Source organism: Typha latifolia, chromosome 1 (genome assembly GCF_019914945.1).
Source record: "Typha latifolia isolate L0001 chromosome 1, TyphaL0001v2, whole genome shotgun sequence".
NCBI classification, from domain to species: domain Eukaryota; kingdom Viridiplantae; phylum Streptophyta; class Magnoliopsida; order Poales; family Typhaceae; genus Typha; species Typha latifolia.
In genome coordinates this window covers 8222947-8239517 of record NC_133086.1, presented here as the reverse complement: position 1 = coordinate 8239517, position 16571 = coordinate 8222947, and the positions used below count along the sequence as shown (strand labels likewise).

Here is a 16571-nt window from a genome sequence, read left to right as displayed (position 1 = left end):
TTGATAGGATATATATCGAGGATAAATTAATAATTAAACTAATATGTGATATAAGATGTATATTTTATGAATAGTATTTATATTTTAGAATTAAAAAAATTATTGTAATGTTTAGCTGTTATTTTAAAATAAGGTAAATGGGATTAGCCTATTTACCAACATCTATTGACCATAGATAATAAAAAAGTTCAATCACTTAGGCATCCATAACTTAGGCTGGCAAATTGTTATGACACATCAACCATTTACATCTTAGTATCCAGTCCATCCAGGACTAGAACTTCTGTACAGGGATAAGTATTATCTAACTGGATTAATTTTAATTACCAACCAATCATACATTTATCCCCTTGAATGTAGTATGTTCTGAACATAAAAAGCTTCTTCAAGTCTACCACCTTTTTTAGGGGAAATGAATTTCCCCTATGAACAAGCTGAACACTACAATCCTGCAGGACTTCCATCTTTCCTTGGATCACTGACTGCAGTGAGCATCCCATAGAAGACCCCATCGTTAATTCTCATCATCTTATCACTTCCTTTTGAACTTACAACTGACTCTTGTAAATTATGCACAACTAGTTGACACACAGCCCCTCCTGATACACTCTGAAGGTGATGGCCCCTCTCCTCTAGGAACACTTTTGCTGCATCCTTGAACTTGATTTGTTCACCATCTATAGCTGTCCAGTTCTCGTAGAGTACTTCGTTTGGTATCAGCTGCAACACCATGAAAATGGTAGATGTTATCATGTAAACTTAGATATTTAATTGGCATATCTAAGTAAGATCAAGTCCAATCAGGCTCAAATGGAATAGGAGAAAAAAATTTAATAATTGACACACAATTAGATGTGGATCAGTAATATCAGTAAATCCAGATGTCTGATCATATTTAGCAATGTTGGCATGAGTTAGATGAACGACAAATTTCAATGTTTAATTCTGATGTCGTAATCGCCTTTCTGAGCCATCAGTCTTTGAATCTAGTTCTTTATCAAAGGTAAAGGAAAAGGAGAAAGAAACCAGTTCTTTAGTTGTCCCTTGGATTGAGTGAATCATCAGTTCATCACAATACCAATGCAATGCAGAAAGCCTACTTATAATGAGTTACGATTGATCATGGATTATCCTGCATTCAACAATACTGTAGTTCCAAATAATCATTAACTCACAAGATTGAACTTTTGTGCATAGAAATGCAAGGAGAATGGAGAAATATTTCATTAATTTCTGTCCTTCAATTTTATTAGGTGAGGTAAGAGAGTGGCAAAGAGATTAATTTGTCCTAAGAGAAATGTTTTAGGGAATAGTTTACCGACAGAGGTCTGAGCAACCAAAATTTTACCTCGTGGTACACCCTAGGTCGTTGAATAGCTGCCAGAGGTTCCAGTCCTAAAATAAAGTGGTTCAGGAAAACTTCAATAACTGCAGGAATTATCTTCATTCCCCCACTACCACCAACAACTCCTGCAAGCTGATTGTCCTGCATAAACAGCTGCCAATGATCACATACACTTGATAGTATTGTACTCTTCGTAAAAATGGTTATGGTTACCAAATTTAGATTGCTCCCTACACCACGGAAGATGTCAATTAAGTTGCAGTTTACTAACTGGAAAATATGTTATATTTTGTAACATGGAAAAAGAAGTAACTCCTCTTGGTGTGATGAATCAGCTAATGCTTGCTCTGTATTGTGTGCAAAGCTTGTGACTTCTCAGAATGGTGAACATTGAAATGATAAGCATACATTCAAGAGAGTATGCGATACCTTGAGAACAATAATAGGTGTCATGGAGGACAAAGGCCTCTTTTTTGGCTCGATGAAGTTTGCCGGTGCTGGTGGAAGATGATCTGGAGTTGCATCTGCTGGTGTAGAGAAGTCATCCATCTCATTATTTAGCACAATACCTGTTGATGGGGAGAGTACACCAGCTCCAAAGTACCAATTAACAGTGGTTGTCATAGACACAGCGTTGCGATCAGCATCCACAACACAAAGATGGCTGGTTCCATGATCTCTTAGCTGACTCCATCTGTAATGCAAGATACAATAGTATTGTAACGTGCAATATATTTAGTAATTAACAGTTAGTAGAAGAATTAGAAGCAACAAAGGAGTCAGTCATACAGCAAACGCACTTTGCCATATAGTAGCTCGGGCCAAATGTGGTGTTGTCAAGTATCTTTTTCTGAAGATTTTCAGCAAAAGAAGATGAAAGCATGTTGATCACATTCTCCCTAATGTCGACAAAATCAGGATCGCCGAGATTCATCCTTAAAGCAAACATGTGCTTCAATGCTTCAATATACCGGTGAAGGCCGAGCAGCCCTTTCACTGCATCCAATGACTTGTAGCTACCTAAAATGTTCAGAACCTAACATAGAATAAAGTTTCTGGTTAAACTTCTATGACTAATATGAAATACATTAGGTCATAAGTTTAATTTCACGACTACTTTGTTCTTGCTAATATAAATAGGAAGTTAGAAGAAGAGAACAACTCAAAATTTTTAGGCTGCACAATACTAAAACTTGAAGTCTTAAGCTAAGCAGAACCCACCAGAGACATTCCTACTGTTCCGCTTGACGGTGGGGGCATTCCGAGTATTGTGAACCCCATGGCATTTGCTGCCATTGCCTCCTTCACTTCAACTTTATAATTTCTCATATCCTCCATTGTTGCAACCCCACCAGCACTTGTCACATCCTTGATGAACTTCTCACCAATGCTGCCATTGTAAAATGCCATTGGCCCCTCAATTGATATCACCTCCAATGTGCTAGCAAGTGCAGGATTGTAGCAAGTGTCATTGGTCTCCAGCGGCTTCCCTTTTGGAGCAAAAACTCTTTGCAACCCAGGGTCAGTTAATATGTCATGCTCATTTGACTTGATGGCCTGTGCAAGGTAAGGCACAACTAAGAATCCCTCTCGTGCAAGCTTTATGGATGGCTGGAAGAGATCTTTCCATGGGAGCCTTCCATACTTCAACCAAGCTGCATGGAGACCAGCTAATTCTCCGGGGATGCCCATTGAAAGTGCACCCTTCTCCTTAGACGATGGTTTGTTTTCATACATATTCTGTTTCAGTAGCAGAACCAAACTCTGATCATTAAGGCACAATATGAAATAAACATTCAATTGCAGATATTTTTTAATTAAGAATGGGGAAAGAATCTTGCCCTTTGCAACTTGCAAGTCAACTGAGATGATTATAGAAATTATGGACACGAATCTGATCATAGAAATCAAATTCATCAAATATATTGAGTCCTAGTCAACTAAAATCCTGATATGGTACACTGATTAACCAACACCCAAACAAGCTACAGCATTAGCATTTGTCCTTGTATGGTTAGAAACTTTTTGATCAATTGGTTTGGCAGCAGAAAAAAGAGCTAATCTCCAACGGGCTCCACAATTTTTTTTTGAGCCCCACCAAAAAATTTAGAGCCCGACCACATATTATTTTAAAATTTTAATCTTGTCAATTTAAATATTTAATCTAATAATTTTAATTTCATCTGTATCTTTTATTAAATAATTTAATTAGTTAAATTGAATATATAATTTATTTTACTAATTTATTTTTAACAAAAGTAGTACCGTACTTTTAAAATGAGTTTAATATTAGATTATTTTTGAATTTATTTAAATTTTAAAAAATTTAAATTACATAAATTGATATCTCTTAAAATTATTAGAAAAATGACTCAAAATTGTTTTCAAATTTAAATAGTAAATATTAAAATACATCAAATATAAAATATATTAGATATTTAAAAATCTCAGACATAAAATACATCATATGAAATAAATCAGACATAAAATACATCAAATAATAATTATATTTTTTTATTCATGTGCCTCAAATATAAGTATTCAATCAGTATATTTTTGAAGCTCAAAATGAGCCTCTCTCTATCTTAATTTTCTTATGACGAACGATAAATTATTAAAATTATGGCTATGGAGATGACTTAGCATACTATTAAATATTTATTATTTCTACTTATTTTGTGTAATATAATTTTGATAGTTTTAGTAATGACATGTAATATTTATTTCGATATTTATTTCATGTAATATAATTTTAATATGTTTAATTAAAGAAAATTAGTAATTTAAAATTACTCTTAAAATTAGTGAATATTAGTCTTATTTTGAAGATCTCAATCGGAGTTTTCTAACCTTATTTATTTTATTAAAAAATAATAACACTAAGATAACCTATTAACTAATTTAAAATAGAAAATATAAATATCCAAATATAGAGCCACGGGATATGCTCCGAGGAACGGGGCCACTTTTATATTCCCTTCCCTCAAGGCTCTGACTCACGCGGGGCCACTTTCTATTATATTATCTTTGCTTGTAACTCACGTGGGGCTGCTATGTTTATAAGAGTATACTAGTCATTTAGTATATTTCGTAACTGTTGTTAGTTATTTTAGTTAGATCTAAGCCGGAGACATTGTTAAAAAAAGGTTAAATATATTTATATGCTCAAAATTATTTTATCTGTATATTTTAGAAAATCTCAAATTAAATATATAAAATTTTAAATCAGTTAATATACTTGCAACTAAAGTCATACTGTTAAATTTTCTGACGTGCCTAAATAATTCAAAAACAAAATGACGGGCTCATTTTTCTCATTTTCTATTCTGGATAGAATCCTCTTATATAAGCCTTTATTTTTTTTTTATACATAATTTTTTTATCATGGCTTTCTTTTCCACCTGCCTCTTTTATAGTCTTTCCATCTCAAAAACCTTATTTAGGGAAGAAGATGGAGTTGCCCAGGTAAAAAAAATAAATTAAAACTCTACCAATTTTGTCTAACAAATCAACAGGATATTTTGGCCATTTAGTTGTTAATTTAGACATAAAATTAGCAGTATCACTTTAGTCGCAAGTACAAGATTTAAGATATTTTGAAGTACATAAGATTAAAACTAATTTTAGGCATAAGTATATGAGAATAACTGTTAGTTATTTTAGTTAGATCTAAATAGGAGACATTGTTAAAAAAATGGTTAAATATATTTATATGCTCAAAATTATTTTATCTGCATATTTTAGAAAATCACAAATTAAATATATAAAAATTTAAATTAGAAAATCATAAAATAAATATATAAAATTTTAAATCAGTCAATATACTTGCAACTAAAGTGATACTGTTAAATTTTCTGTATAAATTAATGTGGCTTGCCCAAATAATTCAAAAACAAAATGACGAGCTCATTTTCCTTATTTTCTATTCTTTTATGGATAGAATTGTCTTTCTCCTCTTATATAAGCCTTTATTTCTTTTAGATACCTAATTTTTTTTTTCAGTTGCTTTCTTTTTCACCGGCCTCTTCCATAGTTTTTCCATCTCAAAAACTTTATTTAGGAAGGAAGATGGAGTTAGCTCAAGTAAAAAAAAAAAAAATTAAAACTCTGTTGATTTTGTCTAACAAATCAATAGAATATTTTGACCATTTTACGCCCTGTTAATTTAGACATAAAATTAATGGTATCAATTTAGTCGCAAGTGTATGATTTAAGACATTTTAAAGTATATAAGATTAAAACTAATTTTAGGCATAAGTATATGAGAATAAAATTTAACTAAAAAAATCTACGTATATCTCCTAAAAACTCAGAGTATAATTTTGAGGGTGTAAATATTATTAATCCTAATTTTTTTAAGTATCCACATTTTATGCACTAAATTATAAAATCTACGTGACAGTGAGTGCAGTGGACCTCCGAGACGGGATTTCGTATTGCAACTGTGTGCGACCTGACATTTAAGCATCACCATGAAAGTGTCCACTTCGTTTCCTTTTTCATTTCTTAAAATAGCGTAGAATATACTATGTGGCAAGATACCAATTTATATTGGAGCCCTTTATAGATATCCTGTTCCATTCTCTGAGGCTAACAGAGGGGTAAAATTGAATAATACTGGAGAGTTAAAAATAGATAATACTATATTATTTTTAGAAATAAAATAATTAAAACCAAAAATACTACTCGTTTGACTTTAAAATATATTTCTCCATTTAATTTTAACTTAATCTAAAAATAATATTTCAAGATATTATTTTTATTTTATACTTATTGTTATCTTAATTCATCTATATTTGATGATCGAAAGTTAAGAAAACTAATATCATAGTGTTTTTGAATAATTTAAGACAAAATACAGGGTCAACGATAATAAAAAACAAAGACGCGATGGATTTCAAAAGAAAAGAAAAGAAAAGAAAAGAAAGAAACCTACGGGGCCTAGGATCCTACGGTCCCACCCGTCCACTGCCTAGCGGACAAACTCGTTAATAAATCCACTAGAGAGGGGTAAAATCGGTATAGAAAATTATAACAACGAAAAAGAATGGGGGAAGAGAGAGAGTGATAAGACTGCTCACTCACCTTCGACGCAGCGGACGGCGCCGTCTCCCTGGAATCGAACGCCACGGCGTCGCCGGAATCCGCCGATCGGACGACCATGAAAGCTCCCCCGCCGATCCCGCTCGATACGGGGTGGACGACACCGAGGCACAGCGCTGCCGCCACCGCCGCGTCAACCGCGTGGCCGCCGTTCCTCAACGCCGCCGCCCCGATCTCCGAGCACCGGCCGTCGTCCGCCGCCACCACCCCGATCTCCGACTCCACTGCGTCCGGCCCCGCCGTGCCCCCCCACCTCCGGTTTGGGGCAGGAACTCGCTCTTCCCCGCCCCGATCGCCGTGGAATACTACGACGAGAAGACCTAAAGCTACCAATCAAGAGCAAAACATTGCGTTAGTGACAAAGCCTCGAAGATAAGCTCGAAGAGAGAGAGAGAGAGAGAGAGAGAGAGAGAGAGGAAGAGAGATGGATACAGAGGAGTAGGAAGGCGAGGGCGTAGGCTAGCCGACGGGTGGTGGAGGGGGAGGTACGCGGCGGCGGACGGTAGCCAAGGAGGGAGGATTCGAGGTCGGCGTGCGCCGCCATCGGCGTGGTGACCGAGAGATGCGGTGATCTTATTTATTACGATTCTTTCGGCAGAGAAAGGGGAGGAAAACGATTCTATGACCAGAGGAATCTGGTTGTTTGGTTATATCAGTTTAGGGGAAGGGGGTTGAGTAACTTGAACGATATAAGAATCTCAACATAAAAATATATTTACAAGATAGTCCTTCGTGGTGGCGGGGCCGGGGCCATAAAATTTCTGAGCTATTATTTGGGACGGCACTCGTCGTAAATAAAGTTTATTTTGAGGATTTTTTCGTGAAGTAATGTGTTAGCTGTGGACGTAATTGATTCCCATACGCTCCTCCAATTGTGCCTCGCGGGCACACAAAGGAAAGACAACTGCTTGTCATATAAGTAGAAAGCGATAAATTTTACAAAATTAAAATTAAAATTAAAATTATGGCTCCTAAATTTTTAAGTGAACTGTAAATTATAAAAATAATTTTATTTCTAACGAAGAGATATTATTTCGAAGTGGAAGTTCAATGTGACTCAGCCAGGAAAAAAAAAGAGAAGAGGTAAAATTATATTTACTCAAACTGGTGAGTTAACTTTAGATGAAACACACTTGAAGGGTAAAGTTATCTACTCCAATGGCTATCTAGCTACTTATGGTTGCCGGATCCCTATCAATTGATTCAAAAGCTGCACACTATGTTAAGTTCACGAGGTCTTTTACAAACTGAGTGGCGTGGAAGCATCTTAAAAATCCATTTGTAAACTCCCAACTTCTTCCGAAGAGACGCATAAAGAATGCGGAAGTTTTGCCGCTACAGGTACTACCGGTCGTTTTTGGTTCGCTTGCTTTGCTTTAGACGCCAAGTGTGACCTTATTAATTATCCGAGTGGGATCCACAAGGGCGATTAGAGAATGGAGATGCTACCCCACTTCCACCATGATATTGATCCTCTAAAGGATTGCTAGCACCAATTTCCTACAATAGATACGTCGTGCCTTTCCCTGATTAAATATTTGCTTGACGGTACGTCGTAATCTCCAATGTCATGCGTACTGAATAAAATATGAGGCCAGACAATCGGTTACCAGAAATTTGGGAGAACAATAGTGGAACCAAAAATGACTAGCTTAGATTTGAAATTGCTTATCCATAAGCTCGTTTAGGCTTTGAGCTCAAAATTAGCTCGAATTAAAATAACTTTAATACAAGCTCGATCATAAATAAAAGCTCAAAATTTTAATTCAAGCTTGATCAGGCTTGAGTTAATTACACCCTTATTTCCGACCCAAAGAATGGAAGCAAACTGATCAAGTTGTCGTTAATCTTCTCTACTTATCTCTTTCTCAAAAAGCTGTGTCCAAAATTCCTAGCCTCACTACAAGTCATAAAACATGAAAAGCACTTGAACACTCATTCCCTCACAAATTCAAAACTTACTGAGATTCGTGTCAAAGATGATCTCCAGCTTGTTAAAAAGTTTTTCCAAGGGTTATGGTGACTATGCTCGTGCATTCAAATCCTTATGTGGTGAGCTCGTTGCAATGGACCGTGCAGCAGAAAATACTGACAAAGTACATTGGTTCCTCAGAGGTCTTGGCTCCGAGTTCTCCACCTTTTCAACTACCATGCTCTTTGAAATACCTACTTCCAAAATTCACGTGTTCCTCACGTGGAGAATTTCCACGTGACTTGTCAGTAAAATAATCTCACAAAATATTTGAATAAGTCAAGAAATACCATAATAATTCAACAAATAATTCAGAATTACAATATCACAGGCCTCAACAAGCCTCTAGGAATATAAGTCCAACACAAATTTTAAAACATAAATATCCTCGCAGGGGCTAAGTCCAACTAAAAGAAATAATAGAATAAACAAATACTAAAATAGATGAATGAATCTGCTACTCCTCAATATCCGCATCCTCCATAATCAACTCTGAAATATTTTCACCAAAATGGCAGTGAGCATGGGGCCCGGCAAGTAAAATCCAATAATAATCTAAGAATATTACATGATAAATAGAAATACAATCCTATAACATATCAGGGAAAGTGTACATTATGACTTTTAATAACTTTCATCATTATAGCTCATTTTATATAGAAATCCACACAGAAGTCGAGTCACAATGATATATCTCACAAAGCACCATAAAATCGAGAGGGACTAGTCATCTAGCGGTATTATCGCCCATACATGCCTGACGACGCTGCATATGACCGTTTGTGTGTGGCCATCAAACTAAAGACCCCAGTCGTAGGCCCATCAACACCACTTTAGTAATCATCGCACAGAGCGGAATTATCACATACGGTGGATAAGAGCACACAGCTCGATAGACGCCCTGACCTTGCGTCATCGGGTACCGCTAGAACTACAATCCCTACCTCTCAATCATCTTTTCTAATATCATACTAGACTAGTCTCCAACTATGGGAGTGTAATCATCTGAATGCTCCACCAGCTACCGACCTCAGGTGTAGACCGCTAATATAATACTATATAATACACTCTACCATTAACCCCGAATTGAGTGGGTGAAATAGGCACTGCCTAGCTGGGACTTGACTAACAATGATACGTGCACGTGGTGCCATGACCTCTATTATTTATTTAGTAGAATCATTAAAATAACATGTATTATAAACAAGTGCATTAAGTGATAAATAATGCAAATAAGAATTGACATGTAATTAAATGCAAGTATGAAATGTCATGTAATTTTCACAAGAAAAACAACATTTAATTAATACAGGTAAGAAATGACATAAGTATGCATTCTTCGTAGACTATTATTATAGAATTCTACTCGCCTGGGATATTTCTAGAATCCGTCTTACTCTCCTAATCAGTAGGCTCTTCGTGAATTTCAAGATTAAGCCGGAGGAAGGTGAGGATGACGTCAAGTCATCATGCCCCTTCTAGGTCCGAGATATTATTTGTCTTAATTAAAAATAATAATGGTCATTTAGAGTCATTCACATTATAAGTGTGAAGATAATTGAAAAGACTAATAAATTCAAATACCTATTTTGATTTTGTATAATTCCTAATTTTATTAATAACATGGTTGAGAAAATTATAATAATTACAATTTATGTAGCTAACAGAATTTAAGAAAAATAACAGACTCATAATAAATTAGTCTAGGATTAAAATGTTAAAGGTTGGGCTGGGCTCAAGGCCCAGCCAATTAGGTGAGAGAGAGAGAGAGAGAGAGAGTGGGCTACAGACCTACTTGCAGCCCACTGGACTAGAGATAGTGGACTGGGCTCAAGGTGGGATGCAGGCCTATCTCAGCCCACCAGAAACTAAGGGAGTGGATTGGGCTTCAGAGCCCAGTCCACCGAGACCTTAGAGAGGGTCTGAGGACGTGGGCTGCAGCGCAGCCCACGCCACAGCCTAGAGAGAGCGGTGCGGGTTGGCCCAACCCCCACCTTCTCCTCGTTTCCTCGCCAAAGAAGAAGAAGCAGAGGAGAAAGGGTGTTGCTGCCGGTGATCCCCGTCACCGACAGCCCCCAGCTCCGGCAACTCCTCCCCAAGTCGACTAGGTCGACTTGGGTGCAGGAATAATCAGAACCTCAGACCAGTGCGGCCGGAGGGTGAGAGTTGAGGAGCTCCATTGCCGGCGGCTATGGAGCTTTCGACTCAGTGCTAGGTGAGCTCGAAGCCCTCATCTCGGGTGCGTACCTCTTCCAAGTGAAGAGGTGGGTCAGTCGAGGTTGACGAGCAAGGCCACCACCGCCGGTGGTTGTCGCTTGTGCCAAAGAAACCCGACGGCGGGAGGCGACATGGCATCGCCTCCCTCACGTCCCGTGGGTACCCAATTTGCAGCAAGGGGTTGAAGCTGGGAAACTTCCCGGACCGGTGGGTTGTTGACCTGAGGTCGTCGGCGGGCGAATTTCTCTGGTGAAGGCAGACATAGATAAAATCCTAATTACGCATGATTTACTAGGCTAAATTTAAATTAAACTAAAGAGGGGATGGAGGCTAACCTGAGGATCGAGGTGAGGGGGTTTTTGGCTGACTGCCGGTGCTCCGGTGACTTGTTGCTCGCGACGAGGACTTCGGCGGCTCGGGAGAGAAAAAAGAGAAGGGAAGAGCGAAGAAGAGGGATTGCGAAAGAAGAGAACTCGAGGGGAAGAGGTGGGGTTTAAATAGAGAAGAGGTGGAGAGGGCAACGGAGTGGAGTTAGCTCCACTCCGGCGCACTCCTCTCCCATCTCTCGTGACCAACTGCGAGAGGTGGGGGAGGTGTGCGCTGAATTTTTTTTTTTTTAAAACGGGTGTTACACTCTCACAAATCGCAATCCATACTTACTATGATGTGGTTCTTCAAATAATCTTGGTGGCCACGATCATCGTTGTGTGATGTAGGCGTAATGGTCATAATCAAGGAAGTCTTCATAACTACAATCACATGCGAGCATCGCAACCTTCTATTCTAGCAAGCCTCTGCCAAAAATGTGATCGTGATAGTCACATTGCTCCTTATTGCTGGAATTGTTATGATAAGCTTGAGTCCTCGAAAAATCTTGCGGAGTCTTTTGCTTAATATACTATCAATGATTCATCTCCTTCAGATTGGTTTATAGATACAGGAGTCAATGCCCACATGACAAATGATACTGTTAATTTGGACACTTCTAACACATACTTTGGTTCTGACAAAGTCACTATCAGTTATGGTGCATCTTTTCCGTTACTTCTATTGGTTTCTTTTGTCCAAATTCTTACCTTCGCTTAACTAATGTTTTAGTTGTTCCTCAAATAACTAAAAAATTGATCACTATCAGTAAACTTACAATTAAAGACAATTGTTGTAAAATTATTTTTACTAATTCTAGTTTTTTTTCATTTAGGACCATCTCACGAGACAAGAACTAAGCATCGGTAGATGTATGAATAAGCTATAGTGTTAGACAAAGGTCATGTCGCTTTCTTTACTACCCTTCAAGACACTAGTTTATGTGCTTCTTTTGATGTATGGCATGCATAATTATGTTATGTGTAACAACCTATCCCTAAAAAATGAAATGGCATGACGTGGTCGGCCACACTCGTGCAAGCTTTGGGCTGGCGTCTGCTGAGGGCACCACGTGCCCCCAGCCACCGGCCTAGCCAACCCGGCCGAGCCAGTTGGCACGGCGGGCCCCGTCGCCGCCTCAGCCATCACCAACCCTCAGCGCCTCTCTCTCTCTTTCTCTTTTTCTTCTGATACAACTAGAGCTGGATCAAGTTGTATCGGAAGAAATAAAATTGCTTTAGAAAAATAAGGCTTTTTGTCGGGGGGCGTTCGAACGCACCATGCGAATGCCTACACGCGTTCACAAAAACAGAGAACGAGATTTGTGCGTTCGAATGTCCTCAGGCCTGTTCGAACGCACCTATTCGAACACCTGCATGAGTTTGCAAAGATAGAGAGCAGGATTTGCACGTTCGAATGGCTTCGGGCGCATTCGAACATGCTACGGCAAGAATACTTGATTTTTAGAGATTTATTTTTATTGTTTGGATCCAAAAGGTAGCCTCTTAGTATTGTGGAGTGCACCCTAGTTGAGTCATATTATAAATGTATCTTCTTTCTCCCTAACTCTCTTCCTCTCTCTTCTTCTTCTTCTTGCCCTAGCTTTACATCGAACCCTAGCCTATCTTTGGTTAGATTCTTCTCTTCGTTTGTCGCTGCCCTACTTCCTCTAAGAGCAACCCCTTCTTCCCTTCGTCCTATTCTCTTCTCTAATCGCAAGTATCCCTATCCCTATATTCACTCATCTTCTTTCCCTTCCATCACCATCAAAGAACTCCCTTCTTCTTCCTCCTTTCTTCTTCCTCCTTTCTTCTTCTTCTTCTTCTTCTTCTTCTTCTTCTTCTTCATTTCTTCTTCTTCTTCTTTCTCAGCTTTGTCTCCTCTTGTTTCTACAAGAGTGCTGGGCTCGGCCTAGCACTAGTTGCAATATTTTTATTTTATTTATTTATTTATTTAGGTATTTCTTTCTTAATTAATGCAAATAGACTATTTAGATATTAATTATTTTAATAGTAATATATATTCTCCAATATGATTATTATTAATTATAATTAGTATAATTAATAATTAATTAGGTTATAAACTATTACACATAAATATAGGTAATACTTATATTTATTTATTTAATTATTTATATTTCTATTAGATTAATAGACAGATTTGTAAACTATAATTATTAGATTTATATACTAATATTCTTACGATATACATTTTAAGTAATTCTATAATTTATTATATATATTATTATTTTGTAACAACTATGCTTATTTTAGTATTTATTATTTTATAAAGTAAAGACTACATAATCCCTAATTAATCAAGATAGAGTGAGAACCGCAACTTAATTATAATTAGGTATTTATCTATATTTATATGTTTATTTATAATTATAATTATATATTTAGCTTTTTATTTTATATGTCATTCTTAGATTACTTTTATCTGAAAAGGAGCACCCTTTTTATTCTTATTTTATATTTGACCCTTTTATAATAATAGTATATTCTTAACATTAGACGTCTATTTATAATGTAAATCTAACTAATTATAAAGATAATTAGAAATTCTAAAACCTAATAAATCATCATATTTTACATGAACATATTTTAATTAGATAAACGGCTAATTTTATGTTATCTAAATAAATCCCGAACTCCTTATGTGAGACCCTATGGATCTTGTTAGCGATAGTTGACACTCGATTGACGGATATGAGGAATACGTGGTTTGTATTTTCTAATCAGATGTGTAGTCTTATCCCCTAGACGTCTTTCTCAAATTATGATATATTATATATTTATGTATATGCATGTTTTGGGCCTCTAGCATGTTTATATGATTTTATTTAGATATGATTTCAGTCGAGCATATTTTAGCATTCATTTAATTATGCTGATATAGGACATGAGTATGCTCGTGATATATAGAGATGATTTGAGATGACTATATTATTATGACTTTATGCCGAGATAATTCTTAGCATGAATATACATGTGATAAACTAGTATGAGCATGCATGTGATAGATGTATGATTCGAGATTGCATCGCATTATATTATCTTCACGTGTTTCTATCAGCTAGAAGGATGTCTAATCTGAAGGGATGTTGTATCCCGTAGTGGATGACAGGGTATGATTATGATTGAGATACTCTTTGCGGATGATAGAGTATGCTCTGAGCCTTTAGGCATGATATTGAGACCGGGTACCGGATGTTGACTATGCATAATGGTCTGGTATGATGATATTATACCGAGATGTCGGTAATGATTGTGATATTAAGAATTGCATACGATTTCATTATCATCTGATATACCTAATTATCGAATAGTCAATATGCATCATATGCGGATGCATTTGATATCATAGTATGGTCATGGTTGACATGTATTATGTGTCATATTTGAGAGATAGTTATAATGATGGTATAATATGGATGTTTGTTTATACATCATTAAGAATTATATACCTTGATCAGTTATGACATGATATCTACAGTACATTCATATATTATCGAGGATATATTTATATACTCATTCATGACATAATGCTATTTCTGATTTATATTATCCAATACATGATTTACTTTTTATTTAGCATCACTGACCCGGGGGTAAGGTCTATTCACTAAGCATTTAGCTCATAGCTCTTTTTTTTTCTAACCCTCTCAGATATGTAGGACATGATAGCTATTTGAGATATTTTGAGAAGATATTTAGAGCGATCATGAATTGAGCTGTAGATGCGAGACGGTATAGATGATAGTATATAAAAAGTGAGTTGTGCTATTATTTGATATTTGTACTCTATTGTATTAAACGATGAATTGTATAATACAGGTTGGATTATAGTGTACTAATGTATCAATAATTTTAGTTGTACGTGATGGTTTGTCGTGGTCTATGTGGGCCTTGCTAGATTAATGTAGCTGTCTAGTATGATTATTATAGATTTATATATGAATTTGTTAACAGTTGCTGATGTCATGTCTTATTTTGTGATGGATTATGTAAGCATAGGTTAAATATATGCGTGACGGGCCCCGCCCATCCTGTCTCGTGCGTCGTGCGTGTCATGTGGGCGTACACGTGACCGTGCAAGGTGAGGGCATTATATTATGTCTTAAATAATATTCTCCATGGACCAATTGAATAAAGATGATTTGTTATCTGTCACCTCTATTTTACCTTCTCCCACACTATGTTCAGGTTATCAAATGGGAATCATACATTGTGATGACAATCAAAGTATAAATTTATAGATATCGTACATTGTGGTTTATGTGGTATGTCACCAATTTCCTCGACCTTGGGCTTTCGCTACTATGTCATATTTATTAACAACAATTTCCATTTCACTTGGTTCTATCTAATGAAACACAAATCTAATCTTTACCATACTATTTTATTCTCATTTGTCAATGTCTTTATAGGTTGAAGGCTTGAGGCATTTAGCACGACCACATTCATCATCAATTGAATCCCCACTCTGGTCGTCGTGGGTGAGTCAGAATTTAGTAAACCTCATCAGTATTCTTTATTTTGTACATTTTGTTGTTTATATTTTTCTTATATGCGCGATTACAACGCTACCTTTTTTTTGTATTTTTATTGGTCACAGCAGCTCACTCCAATAAAGACTTTCTGTTGTCTTGATTGTGCATCTCTCGCAGTGTAGCATTTGATGAATCTTATTTTTCTTATGCTGGGAATTTACAATCAGCTCCTCCAAAGCTTGACGATATTGCCATGTTCTTTGAACCCTCTATGATCCTCACTCTATCATCTCCATCTTCTCATATTAATGCCCCCAAAGCCTTCCATCACTTAGTCATCAGTATGTGTTCCATGTGCCATTAACCAAGTAGCAATGGAGTGTTCGTCTGTCATCTGCCATGCTGAACTGCTCCACTTTAGTGAGCCTTAGTGGTCTTCTTTGTTGTTTTATTTTTCTATTTTCTATAGAGGATTTTGTTGCTACACAACTTTAGGATTCATGACATAGTTAGCCTATTATTCTTGAGCAATTTGGGTATTGTTCCCCTTACATTTTGTACGCCCACTGGGTTTAATCTTTGCTTTTTTATTAAATTGATAGTGTGATTACTTCAACATATATCCCGAGTTCTTTCTACATCAAGCTTGTAATATGATTGAAAATAATGGAATTATCACCCTAGGAGTTTTTCATTAAAAAAAATTTTAAATTTAGTTTTTAGAGATAAAATTATTACAAATTTTTTCAGTTGTTTGAAATATTAAATCGGAGAATGTTAGAATATTCAAACTTAAACTTAACACCCTTTTTAGCAGCCCAGTTGGCTGCTCTATTATGGTAGCATTAGCATCTTGTCTAGTTATTGTGATAAATAAAAAAAATAAAAAATAAAACTCTTAATTAATTTAAAAATTAGCAACCAAATTGGTCATATGAAAATTAAATTAAAAAAAATGATAAAGAAGGTTATTATATTTTTTTTTTTAATCCCAGTTCTGAGGTGTGATAAAAAAACATGGGAACAAAGAGTTACCCCCATCGATACGAATTATATTCTAGCACTCGGACTCA

At 36.3% G+C, this 16571-nt stretch overlaps 1 protein-coding gene across 1 annotated transcript; it reads right to left on the bottom strand.

Annotated features, from left to right (window-relative positions):
• Window positions 1-176: 176 nt before the first annotated feature.
• Window positions 177-7111, bottom strand: LOC140798191 (glutathione hydrolase 3-like). Its single transcript, XM_073151960.1, has 7 exons — window positions 6881-7111; window positions 6431-6774; window positions 2567-3085; window positions 2146-2381; window positions 1775-2039; window positions 1349-1486; window positions 177-720 (listed from the first exon to the last, which is right to left on the bottom strand). Exons 1-7 carry the CDS (start codon window positions 6990-6992, stop codon window positions 442-444), a joined length of 1893 nt encoding a protein of 630 aa, XP_073008061.1. The 5' UTR covers window positions 6993-7111; the 3' UTR covers window positions 177-441.
• Window positions 7112-16571: the final 9460 nt, after the last annotated feature.